Here is a 22,546-nt window from a genome sequence, read left to right on the forward strand (position 1 = left end):
AACAGACTTAGACCATGCCCAATAGATTCCCTTCACGACTCAGAATCCATTTGCGAAGGTATTTTCGTTCTCTTCAGCGCTTCAACGATTTCCCTTTACGATTCACTTCACGGAGGAATTCCAAGATCATTCCCTCTAGGACGAGATTCTCTATCATTTCTTTTTACGAATCCCTTTGAAAGAAAGCTGTTGGAGATGAGTAAAAATAAAATTAATAGGAACGAAAAAGTGAATCAGGAAGGAAATAAAATGAAGAAAAAATGGTTGGGGATGATCTTACGGTTTCTTCAGAAGCCACTTCTCCATAACCTCATTTATTCTAGCTTTTAACTTTTGGCTTCTGACTTCTGGCAACAGCAGAAACAGAACCAAGAACAGAAAACAAATACGACCTTAGCCAGGCACATAATAACTTCAACCTACATCCTTTTCATGGCTTGTCACAAATAATATTCTAGAACAGAAATCCTGTTTGTTTGGTTTTTACTTTTAGCTTTTTTTTTTTTGAAAAACTGTATTTTTAATTTGTCTGAAAAAATTACTTTTGAAAATAGATTGTTAGTTTTTATAATATTTTTTTGACTTTTTAGTACATAGCTTCTCAGAAAAACGTCTCTCAGCTTTAATTCATTTTACTCAGAAACAAACTTCTATCTTCTCATAAACCACTTCTTAAAACCTTATTTTTTCTGCCTTTTAATTTCTGGCTTCGGACAACAGTAGAAGCGTAATCAAAAGTACGAAACAAGCAGGCTAATGCATCCGTGTAAATGCATGGCTCGGCTGGAAAGCTTGGATGTGATATTCTTCTTCATGATTAAAATTTTCACTGCACAAAAAAGACGCCGTTTCTCAGACCTAAAAATAATATGGTGTGCGCGCATATATATATATATATATATATATATATATATATATATATATATATATATATATATATATATATATATATATATAGTCAGTCCACGTGGGCTGGCTGTCAGCCAATGCAATGCTAAGCCACAGACATCTCGCGCCACGACAGCGAGGTCAGGTGGACTTCCATTATCTTTCTTCCAAAGCACGTGGTATCTCAATAACGACAGCTGAGAAAACGGTGACCCAAATTGGAAGACCAGAATCAGCTTGCTGCCTTCCTATATCTGGTCAAGGAGTAAGCGAGCGAGCACGGTGTTCAGAGCCCGGAACCTCATTCTCAGGTAGGTGTGGGTCAAAATTTTGTTTGTGATGTCTGCAAGAACCAGCGCTAGAGCTCTAAACTACGTACGTGAATGGATTCTGTGTGTCGCAGGGAGAAGATGAGCAGAATTCTTGGGCCATGCTCTCAGAGGTTCACTTCTAACTAGAGTATTCACCCCTCTAGTCACCCCTCTAGTCCAACACACTCAAATCATGCCACAAGAACGCACAAACACATGCCGGGACACGTGCTTGTTGACGTACGACCCTTCAAACACATGCCGGGACACGTGCTTGTTGACGTACGACCCTTCTCGTGGCCTACTCGCCTCAGCTGCAACGTCTACTGCTCCTGGTCTACAGTAATCTTCTTTCCTGTAATTTCACGAGAAGACTCGAAAAGTATGCAAAAGAAAGGATCAATGTAGTATATATAAGAATATCAGAGTGAAGCTAGCGGCAGGAGGTGGCAAGAACACGCAATCCCTTCGCGATGATCAGCGCAGTGCACGTCGCTATCAGGTAATCCCTTCACAATGGTTAGGTGTTGATTTCCATCTCGGCAAGAGTGAGCACTGAACTTTTTCAGACGGGTTGGGTGCAGAGGGAAGAGCAGAGCCTCGGCCACCGCCGCTCTGGTCGCGAACCACTTCTCCACGTCCTCGAATTCCGAAAGGTTTTTAGTTCTTCCCTTGTTGCCAATGCATGAGTGTTCTGTTGCAGCGAAAAGATTTGAGCTTGAAATGGATTGCGCGGCTGCAGGTTGGCCGGGAAGGTGGCCGTGATCACCGGCGCCGCCAGCGGCGTCGGCAAGGCGACCGCGATAGAGTTCGTGAAGAATGGCGCGAAGGTCATCCTCGCGGACATCCAGGACGACGCCGGCCGCTCCATCGCCGCGGAGCTCGGACCGGGGGCGAGCTACACGCGTTGCGACGTCACGGACGAGGCGCAGGTCGCCGCGGCCGTGGACCGCGCCGTGGAGCTCCACGGCCGGCTCGACGTGCTCTACAGCAACGCCGGCGTGAACGGGTCGATGGCCCCGGTCCCGCTGGGCGCCTTCGACATGGCGGAGTTCGACCGCGTGATGGCGGTCAACGCGCGGGCCATGGTCGCGTGCGTGAAGCACGGCGCGCGCGTGATGGTGCCTCGCCAGAGCGGGTGCATCCTGTGCACGGCCAGCATCGCGGGGATGCAGGGCGGCGCGATGCCCCACGCGTACAACGTCTCCAAGGCGACCGTGATCGCGCTGGTGCGGTCGGTGGCAGGGGAGCTGGCGAGCCACGGCGTGCGGGTGAACTCCATCTCGCCCTACGGCATGGCGACGCCGTTAGGGATGAGCGCCGTGGCGCAGATGTTCCCTGGCCTGGGGGAGGAGGAGCTGAGGCGCCTGCTCGAGGAGGGCCTGAGCGAGCTGCGCGGCGCGGTGCTGGAGACGGAGGACGTGGCGAGGGCGGCCGTGTACCTGGCTTCCGACGAGGCCAAGTACGTGAGCGGGCACAACCTTGTGGTGGACGGCTCGTACACCGCGACGAAGCGGCCGAGTGGTTTGCCGGCCTGACCACCAGTCCACCACGCCGTCAACAAGCTCCGGTGTACTCTGCAATAAGAGACTAATCACCAGTAAAGATTGCCTTGTCCACAAATAAGCGAGCGAGCGTTGTGCAACCTGCAACACCGTTACTCGAAAAAAGACATACAACACTGTCGATGCCAACCCTCATCTCATTTCGTCTCGGCATCAATTACTCTATACTAAAGTACATGGGATCCTTGAATTCTCAGGGCCCGTAGCACTGTAGCTACTGTTCATGTGGGACCCACGTATGTACACACATGTGTACTTATATGTATACGTAAATGTATCCGTATACAAATACAAATACATATATGTATCCATATACGTATCCATATATGTATCTGTATAATATAATTTTTTAGAAATTCCATAAAAATAGCGAAAGGTATAATAGTTATACAGATAAATCGGCTGAAATAATCTAAAATGCACAGAAAAATATCTAAAACTCAAAAAAAAAATTGTTAGATTCATATTACTATCATCTATATATTAAAATTATGTGCATGCATAAAAATACTACCGTTTTTCCCTTAACAAAATGAAAATATTAAATATTAATAAATTTATAAATAAATATTGAGATGCCTAAAATTGGTGAATCTAATTTATTTAGTCTTCTTTTGTCATGTTCTGTGAAAAAAAAAAAAGACGCGATGCAGGTGGGCCAATCTGCTAGTGTGTACAAGTTCACAGTAAAATAAACAAGAGGCCACTTCATTCACCACAGTGGAAATATCATCACGGGCTGTTTACATTCTTCAATTTTACAAATTCGATTGGGTAAGCACTAAGCACTTGCTGTTAATCTCTATCAGGTGGGATAACTGCTCCCTAAATTACAAGTAGGAGAACATATCGAATCCACAAGAATTTGGCAAAATAGCCACTAAAGCACTTGAGCCAAAACAGCAAGAATATAGTTAGCAAACAAACAAATATTACAATCAGTAGCATTGCGTTTAGGGAGTTCCAACCGAATCCAATTTTTCAACTCGAATCTCAACAAGAAGCACGCGTTGTTGAGATTCATCAGGCCATTGCTAGCACAGCGCCGAGTTCTTCAGGGACTTCGTTGAGTCCATGATGGAGGGTTCGTTGCCATTCGTCGATGCGTGCGTGGGCAGCAACGGGACCATAACACGGTGGTGCTCCGGTGAGCGTCGGCGTGAGGCGGAGGAGGCGTTCACGGTAACCCGACCATGGTCGTTATTCGAAATACCGACCCCTGGTCGTTATTTATCACCCCTGGGTCTCTACCACCATCAAATCATGAGATTGCTTGATGTGTTATTGCCAGGACACCGGGCACGTCATCCACGATCCACCTCAGTGGCAATACCTCGAGTTGTCGCTATATCTAGTTTTGCAAGTTCAAATGGGATAGGAGACAGCTCTGCTGTTCAGTGGTAGCAAGAGAGGACATCAAATCCGGAAAATAAATTCTATACAGCGGTGTTATATACGTCTCCTTATATAGTACCATCTAGATAATTATTACTTATCTTTAACATGAATCTCAAAGCGATGGATTTTATTTAAATAGAAAATTATCATACATGCTTATTACTCGTATATAAAGTTTGACTACAATCACATAATGTATTTTATTAATTAGATACTTCCTCTAAAGCTCCACGGTAATACTCGGATGAGGCATGCTAAGAAAAAAAGAGAAATCCTACAAAATCTTAAAAAAAGCAAAATATCCGGCGCTTAGTAAAGAGTAAGGAAAAAGGACCCCTGCAGTTTTCAGTGAGGCAGTGGTGCTCCGGTGAGCGTCGGCGTGAGGCGGAGGAGGCGTTCACGGTAACCCGACCATGGTCGTTATTCGAAATACTGACCCCCTGGTCGTTATTTATCACGGGAAAAATGCAAAAACCCTCCTAAAAGTTACTTGAATTTTGACTTTTTCTCTAAAAATTGTCTTTGTTAATCTCAAAGGTTTGATTTTGTTGCAAAAACACACTCAAAAATTTAAAAACAAATTAAAAAAATCACAAAAAATTCTAAAAAAAACTAAAGACAATTATAAGACCTTTTGTGAATTTATTTTTCAAAAATAATAGCATGTTGGCTTCTGTAATAAATTTTTGATTTCTCAGCACATAGCTTCTCAGAAAAGTGTCTCCCAACGAGCTTCTCAGCTTTAGTTAATTTTTCTTAGGAACAGACTTAGACCGTGCCAAATAGATTCCCTTCGCGACCCAGAATCCATTCGCGAAGGTATTTTCATTCCCTTCAGCGCTCCAACAATTTTCCTTCATGATTCACTTCACGAAAGAATCCCAAGATCATTCCCTACAGGACGAGATTCTCTTTCCTTTCTCTTTACATCTTTAAAAAAATCTGTTAGAGATAAGGAAAAATAAAGTGAATGAGAACGGAAAAGGGAATCAGAAAGGAAATAAAATGAAGGAAAAATGGTTAGGGATGATCTTACGGCTTCTTCAGAAGCCACTTCTCCAGAACCCTTTTATTCTAACTTTTACCTTTTGGCTTCTGACTTTTAGCAACAGCAGAAGCAGAACCAAGAACAGAAAACAAATACGACCTTAGCCAGCATACAATAACTTCAACTTACATCCTTTTCATGGCTTGTCACAAATAATATTCTAGAATTGCAATCCTATTTGTTTGGTTTTTACCTTTAGCTTTTTTCTGAAAAACTGTATTTTTGGTTTATCTAAAAAAATTACTTTTGAAAATAGGTTGTTGTTTTTTATAATAATTTTTTGACTTCTTAGTATATAGCTTCTCAGAAAAACATCTCTCAGCAACCTTCTCAGCTTTAGTTTATTTTACTCAGAAACAAACTTCTATCTTCTCAGAAACCACTTCTTAAAACTGATTCTTAAAACTGATTTTTTCTGCCTTATAATTTCTAGCTTCGGACAGCAGTAGAAGCGCAATCAAAAGTAAGAAACAAGCATGCTAATGCATCAGTGTAAATGCATGGCTCGGCTGGAAAGCTTGGATGTGATATTCTTCTTCATGATTAAAATTTTCTCTGCACAAAAAAGACGCCGTTTCTCAGACCTAAAAATAATATGGTGTGCGCGCATATATATATATATATATATATATATATATATATATATATATATATAGTCAGTCCACGTGGGCTGGCTGTCAGCCAATGCAATGCTAAGCCACAGACATCTCGCGCCACGACAGCGAGGTCAGGTGGACTTCCATTATCTTTCTTCCAAAGCACGTGGTATCTCAATAACGACAGCTGAGAAAACGGTGACCCAAATTGGAAGACCAGAATCAGCTTGCTGCCTTCCTATATCTGGTCAAGGAGTAAGCGAGCGAGCACGGTGTTCAGAGCCCGGAACCTCATTCTCAGGTAGGTGTGGGTCAAAATTTTGTTTGTGATGTCTGCAAGAACCAGCGCTAGAGCTCTAAACTACGTACGTGAATGGATTCTGTGTGTCGCAGGGAGAAGATGAGCAGAATTCTTGGGCCATGCTCTCAGAGGTTCACTTCTAACTAGAGTATATATAGAGTTCAAGAGCACAACGTCCGTTTAAATGATGATATGCTGGGCACCTTCCTTTTTCCTGTTTGGACCTGTCAGTCCAGCCTTTCGTCGCAATCAAGCGAAGGATTATAAAGTAGCAGCACATCGATCTGTTAGGATTGTTGTTGTTACGAGAATCTTTAGGATTTCAGCAACTGAAAATCGCTGCCGTTGATTTCAGCCACTGGGAATCTTTAGGATTTCAGCCACTGATGTATCTTTGATTCAGGCCGGTGTATCCCTGATTCTTTACAATTGATACTTTTGGTTGCCTGATTCTTCAGCTCATTTTAATATAAACTTCGAATAGAGGATTATATTCTTCATCTCTCTGTAGCAGGTTGTCTAATTTTAGGTATTTACTGGCAATCAACAGGCATTTCCCTTGCTCCCAATCATTCTCGCCAGATGCACTGCTTTTGGCTGTTGGGCACAAGAGTCCAGAGACCATGTCTTCCTGTGATGTTCAGAAAGGAGTTCATATATTATTAACCTAGGTTTACTTTAGTTTTGCAAATTAAAGAGTTTGCAATTTTTGTGGCAAATCAGTGAGGCACCCCTTTCTGACTGGATGCCCATAGTTGGCTGTGACTTGTGCCATTTAATAGCTCTGTTTAGTTCATAGCCACGAAGGTAAAATATACGAATATCGCAATTATTTACCCCTTTTTTGTCGAATCATGCTGTCAAACTAGAGCTCAATTATTGCAGCCTAGCCAAAATTTTGGTATTTTGGTCAAATGTTGACCCAAAAAATTGAATTTTGTTTGGGTCGCTTTGTCCAAAGTTTTTGAAATTTCGCTTGTTGGTGAAAAAAAAACACTCGGCGAAATTTTGAACCCTGCACAAGGTAGTGTTCCTTGGACGAATCAAACTCGAGCCCCATCCTCTTCACCATGGATCCATATCATCCAGACACTCACCGGGCACACTCGGGTAGAACGACTTATGCAGCTGTCTCCTGGAACCATCTTCCCCTGTTTTCACAGCCTCACGGAGTGTGTCTAAGGATATAGACGATCCACTGCTGAAAGACATCATCCACAACAACTCGTTGCAATCAGCATTCATCCAACATCACGCGAAGCACTGGTCCAAGAAATGGTAAATGTGACGGGCCAAAGAAAACTCACGGCTGGAACTGGAAGAGCACTTTTCCCACCCTGGCCACGAGGCTGAGCTTCACTACTTCCTCCTGATCCTTAGGCGCGTCGCCCGCATTGGCCCTCTCCACGGCAAATCAAACAAACTGAGAAACCAAATTAAAATGTGATTTGGTTTATATGTGATGAGCGATTGGCAATGTTGTTGAGTTGGTTTAATGAATTTTGAATTGCATAAGCATGTTTATGTTTGTGACTAATCCAAAATGGAGTTGTCTCTGAGTCCACGAAAAAAGCACTCACCGGATATTTCGGTGTTAGGTTTTTGACCACACTGTATGATTCGGTGTTCACGTGACATTCACACTAGAGCATTTCAACCCATAAGCAGAGAATGGTCTGTTCACCGGAAGGTCTAGTGCTCAAGAGATATGAACACTGGAGCTTTTCTCTAGAGAACTATCTTCTGGGCCAGACGAAACTATACACATCGGATAGTCCGATGTATGTGTCAAAGATAGCACATCCATTCTATTTTTGGCATTGTATCATCTATGTTTGGTCAATGGGGATTGTATAGTAAGCCCCTCAATCACCTTCCATTGCTTGTACTCTTTCCCGGTTATTCACCAACTGGGTCTATTTAATTGAAATTAGCCCGCACCTTTTGTGCGTGAGCTGAGCCATCTCTCTTCTCTCGATACTCTTGCATGGTATCAGGATTGATCCTGCCTCCCCCTTCCTCTCTTTCTCCTCTTCCGCTGCATCCATGACTCCTCCACAGCCCACCAACGGCGACTCTCCTGTCCCTCCTCTCTCCGCACAGGACGCAGCCGCCAACCTCGTCACGACGCTTGCCGCTGCCCATGCCGCGGCAGCCGCCGGCAAGAACGACGATCTCCTCGCCGCCCTCACTCAAGCACAGGTGGCCCACGACGCCATCACGGCGTCTTCTCCCTCGGCTGCCGCGGCAATCCCACCGATCCCGCCTGCCGCGCACGACGCGGCGCTCGCCGGCGCGACACCAGTGCTACCTCCCTTGACGGTCGGCGTCCTCAGCATTCCGAACGTTAAGACGCACGTGCCCATCGTCCTCGACATGAAAAGCTCGAACTACACCAAGTGGAGAACCTTTTTTGTCGCCTTCCTCGGCAAGTTCGGCCGTCTCGGCCACGTCCTCGAGCCGCCGCCTCCGGTCGACGCGGCCGGCACCTGGGCGTAAGAAGACTTCGCCGTCCTCACCGCCTTGTACTGCTCCATCTCCCCCGATGTTCTGGACATCGTCATGGAGCCGACACAGTCTGCTCGCGATCTTTGGGTCGCCACCGAGGGTATCTTTCGCGACAACCGCGAGACGCGCATCATCTACCAAGAGACGGAGTTCCGGAGCCTCCTCCAAGGCGACATGTCCGTGACGGACTACTGCCGGCGTCTCAAAGGCCTCACCGACTCGTTGCGTGTCCTCGGCGAGTCAATCTCCGACCGCACCCTCGTCCTCAACCTCATCCACGGCCTCAGTCCCCGTTTCGCCACTCAAGCCGAGCTGCTGCCTCTCCAGGACCCGTTCCCGTCCTTCGCCAAGGCCCGCTCGGCACTTCTTCTAGCGGAAATGCGCCACCCCGCCAACACCGCCGCTCTCGACGGCGACACTGCCCTCTTCGCCGCCTCCTCGTCCGGCCAGGGCAACTCCGTCAACAAGGGGAAGAACAACAAAGGCAAGGGCAAGGGGAAGACCGGCGGCGACGGCGGCCGCTTGAGCAACGGCCGCGGCGGTGGCGATCGCTCCAACTCTGGGGGCCAAAAGCAGACTTCGGCACCAACACCTCCCTCCGGCCCATGGGTGTTGATGGCTCCGTGGGCCTCTGCTCCGTGGGCTGGACCACAGCTGTGGGCTGCCTCCTGGCGTCCTGCAGGCGGCCCCCGCTTTCTTGGTCCACGGCCCACCGCTCAGGCCCAGCACGCCTTCCACACGCAACTGGCTCCTCCAGCTTCTGTTGCCGGCTCTGAGGCGCCACCCCAGCCGGCCTGGGATCAAGCCAGCCTCGTCGCCGCGTTGAACAACTTGCACGTCCAAGGCCAGTCAAGCGGCGGGTGGGTTATGGATACCGGCGCCACCTCACACATGGCCTCCTCCGATGGTATACTCCTCTCTTCCTGACCTCTTGCTTCGCCGGTATCAGTGACCGTCGGTAACGGTACCTCGATCCCGGTTTCTCGCATCGGGAATACCTCTCTCACTACACCCTCCTCTTCTTATGCCATCAATAATGTCCTTCTTGTTCCCTCCCTTATACAAAATCTTATTTCCGTTCGTCAATTCACACGTGACAATTTTTGTTCCGTTACGTTTGACCATTATGGTTTTTCCATCAAGGATCTACGTTCGGGGACCGTGATTCTACGCTTCAATAGCTCCGGTGACCTCTACACCATCCCGGTCGCCGCCTTCCCCACCCATCCCGATCCACTGCTGAAAGACATCATCCACAACAACTCGTTGCAATCAGCATTCATCCAACATCACGCGAAGCACTGGTCCAAGAAATGGTAAATGTGACGGGCCAAAGAAAACTCACGGCTGGAACTGGAAGAGCACTTTCCCCACCCTGGCCACGAGGCTGAGCTACACTACTTCCTCCTGATCCTTAGGCGCGTCGCCCGCATTGGCCCTCTCCACGGCAAATCAAACAAACTGAGAAACCAAATTAAAATGTGATTTGGTTTATATGTGATGAGTGATTGGCAATGTTGTTGAGTTGGTTTAATGAATTTTGAATTGCATAAGCATGTTTATGTTTGTGACTAATCCAAAATGGAGTTGTCTCTGAGTCCACAAAAAAAGCACTCACCGGATATTTCGGTGTTAGGTTTTTTACCACACTGTATGATTCGGTATTCACGTGACGTTCACACTAGAGCATTTCAACCCAGAAGCAGAGAATGGTCTGTTCACCGGAAGGTCTAGTGCTCAAGAGATATGAACACCGGAGCTTTTCTCTAGAGAACTATCTTCTGGGCCAGACGAAACTATACACATCGGATAGTCCGATGTATGCACTGGAAGAACACCGGAGTATTTTTCCAGAGATAGTGCAAAATGGTGTCTGATGGAGTTATACACACTGGAATGCCCGGTGTTTGAACGGGATGATCACCGGAGCAATTTTTTGGAGGAGTTCCAGAGCAAAGAAGGATGTACACACCGGATGGTCCGGTGCTTATACTGTTGTGAGCACCAGATCTTCTGTGTTCACAATTTTTCTGAAATATGCCATTTTTGCAGTGATTTTAATTTCCACTGACTTGTAATGGGTTTACATGGTGTTGGAGATAAATGGTTGCTTGTCTGATGGTGTGCAGGTGATAGATGTAACTTGGCGATCGACGGCGGGATGATCAGGGCAAAACTTGGTGCCAGACGATCGAGGATGTCGGGCAGAGTCATAGGTGGTCAAAGTTGTACACACAAAAATCAAGCAAAGCGTGAGAAAATGAATGAAGATGGCATGTTGATAAAATCAAGCGAAGGGGATACCAGTGCAAGTGACAAGGTGGTCCGAGGGATCGGGAGCGGGAGATATTTGCCGGCGGTCAAGATTGTAAGATAGAGTACACACGTCGAGATCGGAGCGCTTGCTTAAGGTGTAAGCAAGTAGTAGTGAGTCACGCTTTGAGAAGCGTGTATAGTGATTTCACGGTTTGATCTTAAAACTGTGGAAGGATGTAGTGCACGTGGCATCATCGCGAAACTTGTGCCAAGACGAAGCTAAGACATGTAGGTGACATGGTCGTTCGATGGACGAAACGAGAAATAGACCAAAATATCCGGTAGGAGGCCATTGAAAGTGAGGAGTATTTTGGAAACAAGGAAATTTAAGGGTCAATCTATCTCCCTAAACCTATAAATAGAGGAGTAGGACTGTGTGACAAGGTTGAGCCAGGCATTAGAGCTATGTGTGGTTGAGTTTTTGAGGTAGAGATGAGAGCTTAGATTTTGTAATAGATGATAGTTTTTTGTGAGGAAAACATCTTGTGATCTACGGAAAAGAGGGTTGTCCTTCACAAGAAATGAAAAGTTTGGTTGTTCTGATGCTTATGTTCATCTTTTTCCAGTTTCTTTCTATTGACTCTATTGCTATGTTGTGAGTTTTTTCTTTTTGGTTGGGATTTTTGTTTTTTTTCTTAGACTGGAATATTTCCACCGTGAGAAATTGTTCTTCTTGTCTCTAGAGGCATAAAATTTGCATACCAATATATACAAATGGATCTTGAATTCTATTGTCTGTAGATCATCAGCTTGAAGAACTTCTTCTTCCGATGATCTTCTTTAGTTCTTAAAGTTGTAATCTTTTTTTTTATGACTCATAGACTGAGTTTCAATAGAACCTACAGTTCATTTACAATCATGAGAGCTATGATTTATTTTGCGTTTTGATTATAACTTGTTTCTTTCCGTTTTACTTCTACTTAAGTTTTAAATACGTCGAGTGATCTAAATAGAAAAAAACTATCTAATTCGATTTTTTTTTAAATACTATTCACCCCTCTAGTCCAACACACTCAAATCATGCCACAAGAACGCACAAACACATGCCGGGACACGTGCTTGTTGACGTACGACCCTTCAAACACATGCCGGGACCCATCTATTAGTGATTAGGGGCTGTTTGCTTAGGTTTATGTTTTTGGGTTTTTTTTTAAAAAAAAGTTGTGCTTTTTACTTATTTGAAAATCTGCTTTTCGAAATAGCATGTTGGCTTCTGTAATAAATTTTTGGTTTTTCAGTACACAGCTTCACAGAAAAGTGTCTCGCAGCGAGCTTTTCAGTTTTAGTTAATTTTTCTCAGGAACAGACTTAGACCATGCCCAATAGATTCCTTTCGCGACCTAGAATCCATTCGCGAAGGTATTTTCGTTCCCTTCAACGCTTCAACGATTTCCCTTTACGATTCACTTCACGGAGGAATTCTAATATCATTCCCTCCAGGACGAGATTCTCTATCCTTTCTTTTTACGAATCCCTTTGAAAGAAAGCTATTGGAGATGAGTAAAAATAAAATTAATGGGAACGAAAAAGGGAATCAGGAAGGAAATAAAATGAATAAAAAAATGATTGGGGATGATCTTACGGTTTCTTCAAAAGCTATTTCTCTAGAATCTCATTTGTTCTAGCTTTTAACTTTTGACTTCTGACTTCTGACAGCAACAGAAGCAGAACCAAGAACAGAAAACAAATACGACCTTAGTCAGGAACATAATAACTTCAACTTACATCCTTTTCATGGCTTGTCACAAATAATATTCTAGAATTGCAATCCTGTTTGTTTGGTTTTTTACTTTTAGTTTTTTTTTTTTTCTGAAAAACTGTATTTTTGGTTTGTCTGAAAAATTACTTTTGAAAATAGATTGTTAGTTTTTATAATAATTTTTTGACTTCTTAGTACATAGCTTCTCAGAAAAACGTCTCTCAGCTTTAGTTCATTTTACTCAGAAACAAACTTCTATCTTCTCATAAACCACTTCTTAGAACCTTATTTTTTCTGCCTTTTAATTTCTGGCTTCGGACAACAGTAGAAGCGTAATCAAAAGTAAGAAACAAGCAGGCTAATACTTCCGTGTAAATGCATGGCTCGGCTGGAAAGCTTGGATGTGATATTCTTCTTCATGATTAAAATTTTCACTGCACAAAAAAGACGCCGTTTCTCAGACCTAAAAATAATATGGTGAGCGCGCATATATATATATATATATATATATATATATATATATATATATATATATATATATATATATATATATATATATATATATATACACACACACACACACATATATGTATATGTACATATATATATACATATACATACATATACATATATATATATATATACACACACATACACACACCGTCAATCCACGTGGGCTGGCTGTCAGCCAATGCAATGCTAAGCCACAGACATCTCGTGCCACGACAGCGAGGTCAGTTGGACTTCCATTATCTTTCTTCCAAAGCACGTGGTATCTCAATAACGACAGCTGAGAAAACGGTGACCCAAATGGGAAGACCAGAATCAGCTTGTCAAGGAGTAAGCGAGCGAGCACGGTGTTCAGAGCCCGGAACCTCATTCTCAGGTAGGTGTGGGTCAAAATTTTGTTTGTGATGTCTGCAAGAACCAGCGCTAGAGCTCTAAACTACGTACGTGAATGGATTCTGTGTGTCGCAGGGAGAAGATGAGCAGAATTCTTGGGCCATGCTCTCAGAGGTTCACTTCTAACTAGAGTATATATAGAGTTCAAGAGCACAACGTCCGTTTAAATGATGATATTCTGGGCACCTACCTTTTGCCTGCTCACGAGTCACGACTGATGGAGGATCCTTGGTTGCACAATTGGTTTGTAGGCTGGCTGGAAAGGTGGCCGTCATCACTGGAGGCTCCAGCGGCATCGGAAAGGCGACCGCCGCCGAGTTTGTTAGGAACGGTGACCCAAATCATGCCACAAGAACGCACAAACACATGCCGGGACACGTGCTTGTTGACGTACGACCCTTCAAACACATGCCGGGACACGTGCTTGTTGACGTACGACCCTTCTCGTGGCCTACTCGCCTCAGCTGTAACGTCTACTGCTCCTGGTCTACACTAATCTTCTTTCCTGTAATTTCACGAGAAGACTCGAAAAGTATGCAAAAGAAAGGATCAATGTAGTATATATAAGAATATCAGAGTGAAGCTAGCGGCAGGAGGTGGCAAGAACACGCAATCCCTTCGCGATGATCAGCGCAGTGCACGTCGCTCTCAGGTAATCCCTTCACAATGGTTAGGTGTTGATTTCCATCTCGGCAAGAGTGAGCACTGAACTTTTTCAGACGGGTTGGGTGCAGAGGGAAGAGCAGAGCCTCGGCCACCGCCGCTCTGGTCGCGAACCACTTCTCCACGTCCTCGAATTCCGAAAGGTTTTTAGTTCTTCCCTTGTTGCCAATGCATGAGTGTTCTGTTGCAGCGAAAAGATTTGAGCTTGAAATGGATTGCGCGGCTGCAGGTTGGCCGGGAAGGTGGCCGTGATCACCGGCGCCGCCAGCGGTGTCGGCAAGGCGACCGCGATAGAGTTCGTGAAGAATGGCGCGAAGGTCATCCTCGCGGACATCCAGGACGACGCCAGCCGCTCCATCGCCGCGGAGCTCGGACCGGGGGCGAGCTACACGCGTTGCGACGTCACGGACGAGGCGCAGGTCGCCGCGGCCGTGGACCGCGCCGTGGAGCTCCACGGCCGGCTCGACGTGCTCTACAGCAACGCCGGCGTGAACGGGTCGATGGCCCCGGTCCCGCTGGGCGCCTTCGACATGGCGGAGTTCGACCGCGTGATGGCGGTCAACGCGCGGGCCATGGTCGCGTGCGTGAAGCACGGCGCGCGCGTGATGGTGCCTCGCCAGAGCGGGTGCATCCTGTGCACGGCCAGCATCGCGGGGATGCTGGGCGGCGCGATGCCCCACGCGTACACCATCTCCAAGGCGACCGTGATCGCGCTGGTGCGGTTGGTGGCAGGGGAGCTGGCGAGCCACGGCGTGCGGGTGAACTCCATCTCGCCCTACGGCATGGCGACGCCGTTAGGGATGAGCGCCGTGGCGCAGATGTTCCCTGGCCTGGGGGAGGAGGAGCGGAGGCGCCTGCTCGAGGAGGGCCTGAGCGAGCTGCGCGGCGCGGTGCTGGAGCCGGAGGACGTGGCGAGGGCGGCCGTGTACCTGGCTTCCGACGAGGCCAAGTACGTGAGCGGGCACAACCTTGTGGTGGACGGCTCGTACACCGCGACGAAGCGGCCGAGTGGTTTGCCGGCCTGACCACCAGTCCACCACGCCGTCAACAAGCTCCGGTGTACTCTGCAATAAGAGACTAATCACCAGTAAAGATTGCCTTGTCCACAAATAAGCGAGCGAGCGTTGTGCAACCTGCAACACCGTTACTCGAAAAAAGACATACAACACTGTCGATGCCAACCCTCATCTCATTTCATCTCGGCATCAATTACTCTATACTAAAGTACATGGGATCCTTGAATTCTCAGGGCCCGTAGCACTGTAGCTACTGTTCATGTGGGACCCGCGTATGTACACACATGTGTACTTATATGTATACGTAAATGTATCCGTATACAAATACAAATACATATATGTATCCATATATGTATCTGTATAATATAATTTTTTAGAAATTCTATAAAAATAGCGAAAGGTATAATAGTTATACAGATAAATCGGCTGAAATAATCTAAAATGCATAGAAAAATATCTAAAACTCAAAAAAAAAATTGTTAGATTCATATTACTATCATCTATATATTAAAATTATGTGCATGCATAAAAATACTACCGTTTTTTCCTTAACAAAATGAAAATATTAAATATTAATAAATTTATAAATAAATATTGAGATGCCTAAAATTGATGAATCTAATTTATTTAGTCTTCTTTTGTCATGTTCTGTGAAAAAAAAAAGACGCGATGCAGGTGGGCCAATCTGCTAGTGTGTACAAGTTCACAGTAAAATAAACAAGAGGCCACTTCATTCACCACAGTGGAAATATCATCACGGGCTGTTTACATTCTTCAATTTTACAAATTCGATTGGGTAAGCACTAAGCACTTGCTGTTAATCTCTATCAGGTGGGATAACTGCTCCCTAAATTACAAGTAGGAGAACATATCGAATCCACAAGAATTTGGCAAAATAGCCACTAAAGCACTTGAGCCAAAACAGCAAGAATATAGTTAGCAAACAAACAAATATTACAATCAGTAGCATTGCGTTTAGGGAGTTCCAACCGAATCCAATTTTTCAACTCGAATCTCAACAAGAAGCACGCGTTGTTGAGATTCATCAGGCCATTGCTAGCACAGCGCCGAGTTCTTCAGGGACTTCGTTGAGTCCACGATGGAGGGTTCGTTGCCATTCGTCGATGCGTGCGTGGGCAGCAACGGGACCATAACACGGTGGTGCTCCGGTGAGCGTCGACGTGAGGCGGAGGAGGCGTTCACAGTAACCCGACCATGGTCGTTATTCGAAATACCGACCCCTGGTCGTTATTTATCACCCCTGGGTCTCTACCACCATCAAATAACGAGATAGCTTGATGAGTTATTGCCAGGACACCGGCCACGTCATCCACGATCCACCTCAGTGGCAATACCTCGAGTTGTCGCTATCTCTAGTTTTGCAAGTTCAAATGGGATAGGAGACAGCTCTGCTGTTCAGTGGTAGCAAGAGAGGACATCAAATCCGGAAAATAAATTCTATACAGCGGTGTTATATACGTCTCCTTATATACTACCATCTAAGATAATTATTACTTATCTTTAACATGAATCTCAAAGCGATGGATTTTATTTAAATAGAAAATTATCATACATGCTTATTACTCGTATATAAAGTTTGACTACAATCACATAATGTATTTTATTAATTAGATACTTCTTCCATAGCTCCACGGTAATACTCGGATGAGGCATGCTAAGGAAAAAAGAGAAATCCTACAAAATCTTAAAAAAAGCAAAATATCCGGCGCTTAGTAAAGAGTAAGGAAAAAGGACCCCTGCGGTTTTCAGTGAGGCGGTGGTGCTCCGGTGAGCGTCGGCGTGAGGCAGAGGAGGCGTTCACGGTAACACGACCATGGTCGTTATTCGAAATACTGACCCCCCTTGGTCGTTATTTATCACGGGAAAAATGCAAAAACCCTCCTAAAAGTTACTTGAATTTTGACTTTTCCTCTAAAAATTGTCTTTGTTAATCTCAAAGGTTTGATTTTGTTGCAAAAACACACCCAAAAATTCAAAAACAAATTAAAAAAATCACAAAAAATTCTAAAAAAAACTAAAGACAATTATAAGACCTTTTGTGAATTTATTTTTCAAAAATAATATCCTTACATCATATTTCATAGAGAGGAAATTTGAAAAAAAAACCGTGCAGCTCATTTATTAATTTGAGTTAAATGCATAGTTAATTATTTAATAATCCAAAAAATATGAAACTAATTTTTTTAGTCTTCTTACATGATCCTCTATCTTCTAAAAATACATAAAATATTGAAATAGTTATTGTAACATGCATGATTGAGTAAATGGGTTGCAGATAGATTAATTCATAACTAATCATAACACCCCAAAATTAGTGAAATTATTTTTATTAGTTTACTTAAACAGTTATTTGTGTAGAAAAAATAATGGTAGACATGACAAATTTAAAATAACATAAGTTAATAAATGAGCTGCGTATTTTTCTTTTTTTTTAAACTTCCTCTTCATAAAATATGACGCAAAGGATATTATTTTTGAAAAAAAAAATCACATAAGGTCTTAGAATTGCCTCTATTTTTTTATTTTTTTTAATTTTTTAGGTGTTTTTTCAACAAAATCAACCTTTTAAGAAGTTTTTTACAACAAAACAACTTCTAAGAAAAAACCAAAATTCAAGTAACTTTTAGAGTTTTGCATTTTTCCCTTTATCACCCCTGGTCTCTACCACCATCAAATCATGAGATAGCTTGATGAGTTATTGCCAGGACACCGGCCACGTCATCCACGATCCACTCAGTGGCAATACCTCGAGTTGTCGCTATCTCTAGTTTTGCAAGTTCAAATGGGATAGGAGACAGCTCTGTTGTTCAGTGGTAGCAAGAGCTCTGCTGCCATTTCCCGCCCTCTACTTGGGCAGGAGATAAGTGCCTGTTGTCCTTCCTCCATCCAGGTTGATATTCACGTCAACCTCCTGCTTATTTAGTGTGCGATTTTTTTTTTCTCGCCCACTGATCAGGCTAGAGAAGTTTGTTTCTATCAAATTCTAAAATGAACGTATAGCTTTGGAATTTTTTTTCTAAAAAATATAGAAAAAAGTTTGGAAAAATTATTTGTTCAAAAGCAAACGTATGTCCGGCCCGTACCTTCTAGAAATTGGACCGTGGACAGTATCTACAACCACGGCCCTACCTAATTTGGATCAGGGATGGCATCCAAAATCACGGCCCAGCCTACAGGGAATTGGATTGGTGATGACATCTATTGGTTTTTTAAAATATATTTTCATTCATTAATAATATAAAAACAGGTGGCTATTTTCAATTTTCACAAAATAGGTCCACGTCGCCCTTACACCGGGTGACAGGGGCTTGTCGCTCACCCACTGCACTATTTATCCAAAAATCGCTCAATTACTGGGTGATTTAGTTTTCTTTTTCAGAAGTATGGTGTTTTGTGATTCTTTTACAGTTACTTCTATCTTTTGCATCCGTGCGTAACATGAAAAATAATTTGTGTCAATGGTGTATCTCCATTGCTGTCTGCAAGCCCTGCGTCGCCCCTCCCCGCGTCATGGCCGACCATGGGCCTCTGCGTTACCTTGAAGAGAATTGATAGTAGGGTGGAATAAGAAAATCATGCACGCAGTTTAAATAACATGAAAGCTTTCCAATAAATAAAAATAGGCACAAAATCGAATTGATGTAACCATGTAGGTGAACTCACGTGGACGGATAGTATGAGCGATTTTAAGCAGTTTATCATGGGGGAATTGTATTATTTGCCGGCGACGTATATATTAGAAAGAGTAAGAACGCATGGCAAATAGTAGAAGACAGTGCACGAGAAACTTTCTCGTGAGGCGATTGATCCCGCAATCAGGGGCGGAGCTTCTTGATGGTCAAAGGGGGCCATGGCCCCCTTCTACTACTATAAATTACCTAAGTAAAAAATTAATTATAATCACTTGCTCACATACAAAAGCACTAAATAAATTATGTATCTATAAGCTTGTCCCTCTCTACAAATTTGTTCAAGCTCCGCCACTGCCCGCAATGGAAGCAAGCCGCGACCCCCAATCACCTTCCATTCTTGTGCGCACCCCCGAATAACGCTCTGCGGAGATCACCCACAGCCGTGTGCTCTCTTTCCTTGTATCACTCTCTTTCCAAAATCCGGCAACGATCTCCACCGTTTGACATTAATTAGCGTGCCAAAAAGCTCAACAAAGAACAATAACGTTTGATGACTTGCGGGAAACATTTCGCTGACCTCTTCTGTATATATTTCACATTTCCTTCTTTGCATACACCTTACCTCTATTAGTGATTAGGGGCTGTTTGCTTAGGTTTATGTTTTTGGGTTTTTTTTTAAAAAAAGTTGTGCTTTTTACTTATTTGAAAATCTGCTTTACGAAATAGCATGTTGGCTTCTGTAATAAATATTTGGTTTTTCAGTACACAGCTTCACAGAAAAGTGTCTCGCAGCGAGCTTTTCAGTTTTAGTTAATTTTTCTCAGGAACAGACTTAGACCATGCCCAATAGATTCCTTTCGCGACCTAGAATCCATTCGCGAAGGTATTTTCGTTCCATTCAACGCTTCAACGATTTCCCTTTACGATTTACTTCACGGAGGAATTCTAATATCATTCCCTCCAGGACGAGATTCTCTATCCTTTCTTTTTACGAATCCCTTTGAAAGAAAGCTATTGGAGATGAGTAAAAATAAAATTAATGGGAACGAAAAAGGGAATCAGGAAGGAAATAAAATGAATAAAAAAATGGTTGGGGATGATCTTACGGTTTCTTCAGAAGCTATTTCTCTAGAATCTCATTTATTCTAGCTTTTAACTTTTGACTTCTGACAGCAACAGAAGCAGAACCAAGAACAGAAAACAAATACGACCTTAGTCAGGAACATAATAACTTCAACTTACATCCTTTTCATGGCTTGTCACAAATAATATTCTAGAATTGCAATCCTGTTTGTTTGGTTTTTACTTTTAGTTTTTTTTTTTCTGAAAAACTGTATTTTTGGTTTGTCTGAAAAATTACTTTTGAAAATAGATTGTTAGTTTTTATAATAATTTTTTGACTTCTTAGTACATAGCTTCTCAGAAAAACGTCTCTCAGCTTTAATTCATTTTACTCAGAAACAAACTTCTATCTTCTCATAAACCACTTCTTAGAACCTTATTTTTTCTGCCTTTTAATTTCTGGCTTCGGACAACAGTAGAAGCGTAATCAAAAGTAAGAAACAAGCAGGCTAATACTTCCGTGTAAATGCATGGCTCGGCTGGAAAGCTTGGATGTGATATTCTTCTTCATGATTAAAATTTTCACTGCACAAAAAAGACGCCGTTTCTCAGACCTAAAAATAATATGGTGAGCGCGCATATATATATATATATATATATATATATATATATATAGTTTTCCGATATATATATATATATATATATATATATATATATACACACACATATATGTATATGTACATATATATATACATATACATACATATATATATATATATATACACACACATACACACACCGTCAATCCACGTGGGCTGGCTGTCAGCCAATGCAATGCTAAGCCACAGACATCTCGTGCCACGACAGCGAGGTCAGTTGGACTTCCATTATCTTTCTTCCAAAGCACGTGGTATCTCAATAACGACAGCTGAGAAAACGGTGACCCAAATGGGAAGACCAGAATCAGCTTGTCAAGGAGTAAGCGAGCGAGCACGGTGTTCAGAGCCCGGAAACTCATTCTCAGGTAGGTGTGGGTCAAAATTTTGTTTGTGATGTCTGCAAGAACCAGCGCTAGAGCTCTAAACTACGTACGTGAATGGATTCTGTGTGTCGCAGGGAGAAGATGAGCAGAATTCTTGGGCCATGCTCTCAGAGGTTCACTTCTAACTAGAGTATATATAGAGTTCAAGAGCACAACGTCCGTTTAAATGATGATATTCTGGGCACCTACCTTTTGCCTGCTCACGAGTCACGACTGATGGAGGATCCTTGGTTGCACAATTGGTTTGTAGGCTGGCTGGAAAGGTGGCCGTCATCACTGGAGGCTCCAGCGGCATCGGAAAGGCGACCGCCGCCGAGTTTGTTAGGAACGGTGACCCAAATCATGCCGTGATCGCGCTGGTGATCGCGCTGGTGCGGTTGGTGGCAGGGGAGCTGGCGAGCCACGGCGTGCGGGTGAACTCCATCTCGCCCTACGGCATGGCGACGCCGTTAGGGATGAGCGCCGTGGCGCAGATGTTCCCTGGCCTGGGGGAGGAGGAGCGGAGGCGCCTGCTCGAGGAGGGCCTGAGCGAGCTACGCGGCGCGGTGCTGGAGCCGGAGGACGTGGCGAGGGCGGCCGTGTACCTGGCTTCCGACGAGGCCAAGTACGTGAGCGGGCACAACCTTGTGGTGGACGGCTCGTACACCGCGACGAAGCGGCCGAGTGGTTTGCCGGCCTGACCACCAGTCCACCACGCCGTCAACAAGCTCCGGTGTACTCTGCAATAAGAGACTAATCACCAGTAAAGATTGCCTTGTCCACAAATAAGCGAGCGAGCGTTGTGCAACCTGCAACACCGTTACTCGAAAAAAGACATACAACACTGTCGATGCCAACCCTCATCTCATTTCATCTCGGCATCAATTACTCTATACTAAAGTACATGGGATCCTTGAATTCTCAGGGCCCGTAGCACTGTAGCTACTGTTCATGTGGGACCCGCGTATGTACACACATGTGTACTTATATGTATACGTAAATGTATCCGTATACAAATACAAATACATATATGTATCCATATACGTATCCATATATGTATCTGTATAATATAATTTTTTAGAAATTCTATAAAAATAGCGAAAGGTATAATAGTTATACAGATAAATCGGCTGAAATAATCTAAAATGCATAGAAAAATATCTAAAACTCAAAAAAAAAATTGTTAGATTCATATTACTATCATCTATATATTAAAATTATGTGCATGCATAAAAATACTACCGTTTTTCCCTTAACAAAATGAAAATATTAAATATTAATAAATTTATAAATAAATATTGAGATGCCTAAAATTGGTGAATCTAATTTATTTAGTCTTCTTTTGTCATGTTCTGTGAAAAAAAAAAAGACGCGATGCAGGTGGGCCAATCTGCTAGTGTGTACAAGTTCACAGTAAAATAAACAAGAGGCCACTTCATTCACCACAGTGGAAATATCATCACGGGCTGTTTACATTCTTCAATTTTACATATTCGATTGGGTAAGCACTAAGCACTTGCTGTGAATCTCTATCAGGTGGGATAACTGCTCCCTAAATTACAAGTAGGAGAACATATCGAATCCACAAGAATTTGGCA

General features: G+C 43.7%; 4 protein-coding genes across 6 annotated transcripts; all 4 read left to right on the top strand.

Annotated features, from left to right (window-relative positions):
- The first annotated feature begins 1,546 nt into the window (after positions 1–1,546).
- LOC133889929 (momilactone A synthase-like) lies at positions 1,547–3,075 on the top strand. 2 transcript variants are annotated; one of them, XM_062330350.1, is made up of 3 exons: positions 1,547–1,701; positions 1,784–1,855; positions 1,942–3,075. In XM_062330350.1, the coding sequence occupies exons 1-3, from the start codon at positions 1,673–1,675 to the stop codon at positions 2,735–2,737; spliced, it is 897 nt and encodes a 298-aa protein (XP_062186334.1). In that variant the 5' UTR covers positions 1,547–1,672; the 3' UTR covers positions 2,738–3,075. The 2 variants fall into 2 exon arrangements, with proteins under 2 accessions (XP_062186334.1, XP_062186333.1); XM_062330349.1 differs by having other exon boundaries at positions 1,571–1,701; positions 1,769–1,855.
- A 5,594-nt stretch (positions 3,076–8,669) lies between these two features.
- On the top strand, positions 8,670–9,872 carry LOC133891196 (uncharacterized). Its single transcript, XM_062331916.1, has 2 exons — positions 8,670–9,522; positions 9,759–9,872. The coding sequence occupies exons 1-2, from the start codon at positions 8,670–8,672 to the stop codon at positions 9,794–9,796; spliced, it is 891 nt and encodes a 296-aa protein (XP_062187900.1). The 3' UTR covers positions 9,797–9,872.
- Positions 9,873–13,964: 4,092 nt separating this feature from the next.
- LOC133891458 (momilactone A synthase-like) lies at positions 13,965–15,559 on the top strand. 2 transcript variants are annotated; one of them, XM_062332172.1, is made up of 3 exons: positions 13,965–14,185; positions 14,253–14,339; positions 14,426–15,559. In XM_062332172.1, the coding sequence occupies exons 1-3, from the start codon at positions 14,157–14,159 to the stop codon at positions 15,219–15,221; spliced, it is 912 nt and encodes a 303-aa protein (XP_062188156.1). In that variant the 5' UTR covers positions 13,965–14,156; the 3' UTR covers positions 15,222–15,559. The 2 variants fall into 2 exon arrangements, with proteins under 2 accessions (XP_062188156.1, XP_062188157.1); XM_062332173.1 differs by having other exon boundaries at positions 13,972–14,185; positions 14,268–14,339.
- Positions 15,560–21,310: 5,751 nt separating this feature from the next.
- On the top strand, positions 21,311–21,889 carry LOC133890410 (sex determination protein tasselseed-2-like; the record flags this gene model as incomplete). The annotated part of the gene is made up of 1 exon (XM_062330790.1): positions 21,311–21,889. A coding segment is annotated over one exon (339 nt), but the record flags the coding sequence as incomplete, so codon positions are not given.
- Between the last annotated feature and the right edge of the window lie 657 nt (positions 21,890–22,546).

Source organism: Phragmites australis, chromosome 14 (genome assembly GCF_958298935.1).
Source record: "Phragmites australis chromosome 14, lpPhrAust1.1, whole genome shotgun sequence".
Taxonomy (NCBI): Eukaryota; Viridiplantae; Streptophyta; class Magnoliopsida; order Poales; family Poaceae; genus Phragmites; species Phragmites australis.

Bases quoted from the DNA above. Each gene is read 5' to 3' on its own strand.
- LOC133891458 (XM_062332172.1), top strand. From the start codon at position 14,157: ATGATCAGCGCAGTGCACGTCGCTCTCAG. The intron at 14,186-14,252 runs GTAATCCCTTCA...GAACTTTTTCAG, and splicing joins GCAGTGCACGTCGCTCTCAG to ACGGGTTGGGTGCAGAGGGA. The intron at 14,340-14,425 runs GTTTTTAGTTCT...GCGCGGCTGCAG, and splicing joins ACGTCCTCGAATTCCGAAAG to GTTGGCCGGGAAGGTGGCCG.
- LOC133889929 (XM_062330349.1), top strand. From the start codon at position 1,673: ATGATCAGCGCAGTGCACGTCGCTATCAG. The intron at 1,702-1,768 runs GTAATCCCTTCA...GAACTTTTTCAG, and splicing joins GCAGTGCACGTCGCTATCAG to ACGGGTTGGGTGCAGAGGGA. The intron at 1,856-1,941 runs GTTTTTAGTTCT...GCGCGGCTGCAG, and splicing joins ACGTCCTCGAATTCCGAAAG to GTTGGCCGGGAAGGTGGCCG.
- LOC133891196 (XM_062331916.1), top strand. From the start codon at position 8,670: ATGGAGCCGACACAGTCTGCTCGCGATCTTTGGGTCGCCACCGAGGGT. The intron at 9,523-9,758 runs GTATACTCCTCT...TTTTCCATCAAG, and splicing joins ACACATGGCCTCCTCCGATG to GATCTACGTTCGGGGACCGT.